At 42.3% G+C, this 7,401-nt stretch overlaps 1 protein-coding gene across 1 annotated transcript in view; it reads left to right on the forward strand.

The window, feature by feature from the left end:
- mef2d (myocyte enhancer factor 2d) overlaps positions 1–7,401 on the forward strand; it is a 149,128-nt gene that overhangs the window by 82,798 nt on the left and 58,929 nt on the right. The window contains 1 exon segment of the mRNA XM_032511423.1: positions 5,470–5,604. Coding sequence (XP_032367314.1) covers positions 5,470–5,604 — 135 coding nt within the window.

Consider the following 7,401-nt stretch of genomic DNA (forward strand, 5'->3'; position numbering starts at 1 on the left):
CTGATTTTGTTTTTTGTACAAAGCAATTTAAGTGTCATATGTTAAGTTTGTATTTTTATATATTTTATTTATCAGAACTTTAATATATTTAAATTTTCCACTGTTCTGTTGTGAAAATGAAACAAATTATTATCATATTATTTTAGTGAGAACTCATAAATAACTACAATGTTAAGGAAATCTGTCTGGATATTTTTTGTTTTTTTTTACTGGATTTTTTTTATTTTTATTTTTTTATATATATTGGAATTTCAAATTGCCAAATATTTGTATAGGTATTGGCCTTTAAAATGCTTTTAAATATTTTAAATCAGGTTGGGCTCTAATCTTGATTAACCCCTGTTTGCGATTTAATTTCTAAATAACATACAGTATAGTTTAAAAAAAAAAAAAAAAAAAACTATTAAAATGTTCCTTCTTTTATTCGATGGAGACAGTGGATGGACAGGAAAGGGGGAGAGAAAGAGAGGGGACAACCCGGGCCTCTGCAGGACTCGCACACTCTTACTGGGGGAGCTAGAGGCCGCCCCGCATTTCTTAAAATTAAAAATAAAAAACCAAACAAAATTACGAGTCGACTACATCCCAAACACTACTACTTTCTTCTGAGTGTATGAATAGGTGTTAAACTGCTTCTCTTGTTTGTTTGTTTGTTGTGATGTGCTGTAGGTGCCAACAAAAAAAAAAAAAAAAAAACGTATTTGGAAGATAAAAATGTGTACACATGGTGAAATCGGTACCCAAACTGTCTGTTGTGTGTGGATCACACGTGGATGTGTTAAGGGAACTGGGCATGTTTTCCAAGCTGGAAACCAATTTATAATTTAGGAAATAGGTGAGGGAATGTATTTATTCCTCATGGGTCAAATTGACCCATTTTCAGTTAAAAATAATAATTTTGTCACAAAAAGTGGGCTGTCAAAATAAGCGCTGAAAATTTTAACGTTAGAAATATTTTAATCGGAAAAAAACACATTTAAAAAAGCACCCACAACATTAAAAAAGTGACAAAAATGTGGAAAAAAAAGCGATAGTCATTTTTGTTTTTCATGGTTGACGGGAAGACAACACAAGGGTTAAACAGCCCAATTTAGACACAAAGGCAATGGAAAGTGCTTTACAAGAGCTTAATCAACAACGCTAATTAAAAAAAACCTGTTGATTTAAAAGACTATAGCAGAATAGAAGTAGGCCTGCACCATTAATCGTTGTTAAATCACAATCTGGATTCACCCTGTTCAAGATTTAATTTAGAAATAACTTGGATTTAATTTTTTAAATCTAATTTTTTTTTATGACTTTGATTCTCATTTACTTTCTGAGGCGACTGCATCACAAATAGTACTACTTTCTGTTAAATGAAACACTGTATAAAATAGGTTTTAAATGGCTCCCAAGTGCTGCGATGCTCTCCCTCTCTTCATCGAAGCCTCTCCGTTACAGGCTTGTTTGGGAAGCTCGATGTGTTATAGGTGCCAACAAAAAAAAAATCTATGTTTGGTACTGCCAATTTGGTTTTGTCATGGTCAAAGAAACTGTGGCACAGAATTGTGATATCAGTTAAAAAAACATTGATTCATATTGTCCCTGAATCGTGCAGGCCTGCATAGAGGTGTAGGGAGGACTGCAGTCAAACCCAAACGGTTTTAAGCGTTGATTTAACAGAACCCAGGGTTGGGCTGATCTCAAGTGTTTTTAGGGAGTTTCTTCCAGATCTGCGGTGCATAGAATCTGAAAGCTGCTTCTGCATGTTGGGTTCTGACCCAAGGGACGGTGGACAAGCCTAAAATAAAATGATATGAAACCTAAGTTGTAACAAACGGGAGCCATCCTCCAAGTTCTGCTTAGGGTTAGACTTGGAGTTGTGGCTGGGATAGTTAAAGGACAGATTATGGAAGGCCAAAACCAGATTTAATGTGTGTCATGCGTTAAAGTACGTGTGTGTCAGTCCATGTGATGGGTGCACCAACATGGCTCCGGTGTTCTGACAGTGTCCGCCTGCCGTCTCTTTATGTCTTCGTGTCCTGGGAGTGGGGACGGCAGGAGGACCACGCCTCGATCACGTCTCCTCCAAACAGCCCTCTGCCATGAGCTGTCATTGTCATGTCGAAGCTGTTTTATTTTTTTACATATTTTAGTTGTCCTGTGGTTACTTTGTTCTGTCAGTTTTTTTTAGGTCAGAGCAAACACACACACACACACACACACACACACACACACACACACACACACACACACACACACACACACACACACACACAGACGCTTCCTATGAACTGCGGACAACAAAGCGAGTGGTGGCGCCTCCTGTGCGTAAGAATTAGCATTAAGCTGCAGATCAGAGCGCTGACTTGTTCCGGTGAGACTGATCAGCTGATTCAGGCGACTGTGTCCACGTTGGAGCAAATGCTTTCTAACAACCCGCTCCTGTGGGTAGATAAAACGCCGCCTTGACACTCTGATGATAATGATAAAAATAATAATAATGATAATGACGGCTTCCAGTTTTAATGAGATTCTCATCAAGGAGCGCCACTGTTATTAAAACCGAGAAGTGTCTTTAGCCTGACATCCAGATGGCATCCCAACCCCGTGGCCCTCACCTTAGGGTGACCAGACGTCCCCGGTTTCGGGGACAGTCCCCGGTTTTGGTGACCTGTCCCCGGCTGGATCTGTCCCCGGATCTGTCCCCGGTTTTCACTGTGACTGACAGACCCGAAATTGGAATGAAAGAAAGAAAACACTGACCAGACGGAGCCGATAGTCGCTCCAGATAAGCTCAGAGATGTTCTAGAAAGCCGTGTTTTACGATGCTAAAATCACTGATTATTTACATGGAGTCTGGTGGGTTTAGCCAACGCAATTTCGCGGACTTTTATGTTTTAAAAAAGGATTTTAATCTTTAACAGAAAGGTCGACCTCCTTAGAAATCCTGTCCATAATGTTGTCTGTTGGGGGAAACAGTTCTAGGTCTAGTGTCCCCGTTTTAAGTTTTACAAAAATAATTTGGAGGTAAATCCGCTTCTGAGCTGAAAATGTCCCCGGATTTTGTCTGAGAAATCTGGTCCCCGATGCCCTCACCTGTGTCCAGGATCCGAGGCTCATTCATCCCACATTTAAAGACTGTGTCTCTGCCTCGTCTGGGTTTTGTCGGGAGCTCTTCTTGCAGGTTTGAGTTCCCCGCCGGCTCCACTTCCGCCGCTGAATTTCATGTTGTTGAGTCATCCTCACTTAGCAGTGATTGTGCTCAGCGGGAGTCATGTTCTTATGTTTTAATCAGACCACCACTCGACTGCACTCTCACTTGACACAGCATATTTAATTAAAGGAAATATAGGGTTTGTGAAGTGTTGAATGTGATCTTGGAGTGCTTTGTTACTTATAATCTATCAAGTTGTCATTAAATCTTATTACATGGCTTGGGTGAATTCTAATGTGGTCTGTCGTTTTCTTGATGACAGACCGTTGCCAAGTGTAACACACCCTTGCCATAGACACAGTTCTGGTCCCTCTTTAGGACCGCTATCAATCAGTCCGCTGAAGGAAATCCGGATAATTCATCTGCGAGTGGAATCCAAACGTGGACACAGTAACGCTAATGCGTTAGCTTAGCTAGCTACATGGCAACATGTTTAACGTTAACTTACAGGTGTGTCGACATGCAGCTACTGTGCAAAAAGGAAACCAGATGAAGGAGGACGTCGACATAAATATTCTCAAAGAAGCCATTCATTGTGTCTCCTTTAACAGTCACCCAAAATTTTCACTTTAATGTGAATTAGAGCAGACTATAGCCCGCTAGCTAGCTAGCTCACTACAACGCTTCGAGGGTTGAGGGCGCGAGTCGATGAGGTACTATGTAATGCAAAAATGGCAAATAAAATCAAACAAATATTCATTTAGTTACCAACCATAATGACCGGTTTAAGTCTTATTCTTGCAGCGCTGTGGGATTCTTGCAACTTGGTTCAATTTCTAAAATTGAACTTGACTTTATTTGTGATTTAAAATGCAGCTATCTCGTCTCTTACTCTTTTCAAGATGCTGATGGTCATTTCTCTTGGGGACAATGTGTAATATTCTTTTCCTGCACTGGCAGATTTCTTCACTTGTTTTCCGACAATAAGGTTTCCAGGACTCAAACAGATTTAATGGTCTTGGTAAGATTGAGTGTACTACATTCTATTTCCTTTTGCTGATAGATTCCCAGGCGAGGGATTTTCTTCTTTTTCTTCTCACGCCACTCAGGGCTAAAGCTTGTATTTGGACCACAGGAAGCTCTCCAGTTCCAGTCTCAGATCCATTTTGCCGCCAGGATCTATCTGCTTGGCCGTGTGGTCAAAGGCCCACCAGAAAGCTACTTAACGGCAAATCTCGTTTAGCAGAATCCTCTCAATATAAGAGCCTCTCTCTCTCTCTCTCTCTCTCTCTCTCTCTCTCTCTCTCTGCACCCCCCCTACACACTCACACACTTCTCCTTTCTCTTCTCCCCCTCTTCCAAATTGTGCTAACACTGACACAAACCTGACTGCTGTTAGCCGATGCGCTAACACCAACGCTTCCTAACCTCGCCCGCTTACCCTTTTTTTTTTTTTTTTGTTGCTACGCTCAACCACTTTTCCTCAACTCTTCACACCAATTACCAACACCGTTGATTGGCCCGTGTGTTGGGAGGTGTGATGCTTCGGTGTGTCTTCTGACATGCAGCTCAGCTTCATACATACTTTCACACCATGGAAGAACAATGTCACGGGCAGCAACAGCTAATCCTGAGCACCGGGTAAAGATGATGATGGTGGTGGTGGTGGTGGTGAAGCTTTCATTTCAAAGCTTTTCTCCATTAGAAGTTTGTTTGTTTTCTTCACCCTTTTTTTGTGAATCCATGACCGCTCCGAGCCGGGTGAGCGAGAGCAGATTGAGGGGGTAATAACTTGCAGATACGTGGGCGGCAGATGTTACGGACGTTGAACTCAGAAATCGATCGAAGACTACAGAGGTTGAGAATGTGTTTTTCTGCAAAGCTCTGTTGTTTCTACTTCTCTAAAGACGCAGCTAGATAAAAAAAAAAATATATATATATATGTATAAAACCAAACCTCCTTGTGTGTCATCAGCAGGGTCAAACTGCTCCATCTGACTTTTACTGCTTCATTTTTTATACAATAAACAGTGTGGGAGTCTGCAGATATGGTGCAATCAAGATGGTCATTTGTGTTTTATGTGAACAGGAAAATGGCTTCACAAATCCTGAAAGGAGTCCTCCCACACACTGTCTAACTTGCAAAAAAAATATAGATAAGGTTGAACAGTAGGTAACGTTTTGGTAGCGTTACCCGTCGCACCTGTCTTAGGTTGTAGATGTGCAAAGTCTGAATCTGTGCTGAAAGTGGTTAACCTCCAAATGTGCATGAGAAATGAAATGTAAAAGTGCGTCCCTCTGCTCCTCTACCCCTTCTCTGACCGCCTCAGACGTTGCGAAAGAAGGGCTTTAACGGCTGCAACAGCCCCGAGCCCGACGGAGACGACTCCATCGACCAAAGCCCGCTAAACGAAGAGAAGTACCGCAAGACGGAGGACCTGGACAGCCTCTTCAAACGCTACGGCGTGAGTACCGTCACACTTTTGTCACCTTATCTAACCTAGCCTTTTCTCTTCTATTTCTCCTTCTCTTTACTCTATCTACCTCTCTTTCCTGTCTGTCTGGCCTCTTCTTCTTTTTTTTGTTTGGGGAACAAAGGCTCTGAACAAGAAAGAGCACCGGGACTCTGAGAGCCCAGACCCCGAGGAGCCCTTCTCCCTCACCCCCCGCACTGAGGAGAAATACAAAAAAATTGACGAGGAGTTTGATAAAATGATGCAGAACTATAGGCTGTCAGTGAGTACTGCCCCATCCCCCCTCTCTCTCCCCCCCCCCCCCCCCCCCTCCTCTTCTGTAGGGCTGGGTATCGTTCAAAACCTGTCGATACCGGTACCGATACTGTGACTTTGATTAGAAGAAATTGCAACAGTTGACTTTAACAGCAATTTATTTTTCAGCTCCTGCTACATGAGCCCCGTCTCTGTACGAATTAGTTTTTCCTGCATGCCTCTATGTGGTGTAACGTTATACAGCCAATCAGCAGCTGTTTTAGATCCCAGAAGAAGAATGCTGCATGTTTATTGGCTCAGATGGGATTTGCTCCTTAGCTATTGAAAGTCGGTATTGAATGACGAGGCATATTTGCGATACTCTATAGTAAGGAGGCAATTCAGTCGCTGCTAAAAAATGATTGAATTCGGTACCCAGCCCTACTCCTGTGTAACCAAGCCCGCCCCCCGCCCCCCCTGCCCTGCTGATGCCTCTGACCGGACAACCGGATGGTTTTTTTCGGAAAGGACACGGGGTGGTGAAAACGCGGAGAGGAAGGGGTAGCCACAAACATTCTGGCTGCTGTTGCCAGTCTGACTACTCACAGAGCATTCGCCTTCACCATGCCCCTCACCCACCCACCACTTCACCACCTCCAACTCACCTCTCAGCAACAGCACCTCCCCCCACCCACCCACCCACCGAATCACTACCCACAATCCCTCTCTGATGGTGTGGGACTGAGCAGGAAATGTAGGGCAGGGAGGCCAATCTGACTGACTTCAGGGCTACAACTAAGGATTATTATCACTATCAATTAATCTGCAGATCATTTCTTGGTTTGATTAATTCATAGTTGGTGCATGAAATGTCAACGAAAAGGTGACAAATGTCTGTCAGAGGCCGTGGTGACGCCTTAAATGCCATGGTGATTACAACCAACGATCCAAAAAACCAAAGCTATTCCATGTTTTTATCATACAGGACACATTTTAAAGGCTAAAAACTAGTGATATCAAACAATCAAAATATTTAATCACGATTAATTGCATTAAAGTCATAGTTAACTCACAATTAGTCTCAATTAATCACATTATCATCTATTCTAAATGTACTTTGATTTATTTTTGTTCCACTGTATTTTCTCATTTCAATACTCTTATCAACATGGAAAAGTGGATCGGCTTGCTTTGTGTAAACGTTTTTTTTTTTATTGAAAACAACATTAGCATATTAGCCTACTGTAGTGTTCGATTTCACCATAACATTCTCATTTGGAGAAATAATCCCTCACACAGTGTAACACTGTCCATCAATAAAAGGGGGAAAAACATACTTTTATGAATTGGCATCAGCTGCTTGGCCATTATCGGGGGGGTATTTCAGACTGGCCGTGCTGCGATGATCGCTCCGTTCACAACGACCAAACACACGGATTACTTTGGTCTCGTCAATGGAACATTTGGCAGCTTTTAAAAAGTCAACTTTTCATTTAGAATCTTATCGTCGTCCATTTTGGTGTCTCACGCTCGCCATCCACTCAAAACGTAACG

Source organism: Etheostoma spectabile, unplaced genomic scaffold, assembly GCF_008692095.1.
Source record: "Etheostoma spectabile isolate EspeVRDwgs_2016 unplaced genomic scaffold, UIUC_Espe_1.0 scaffold363, whole genome shotgun sequence".
NCBI lineage: Eukaryota > Metazoa > Chordata > Actinopteri > Perciformes > Percidae > Etheostoma > Etheostoma spectabile.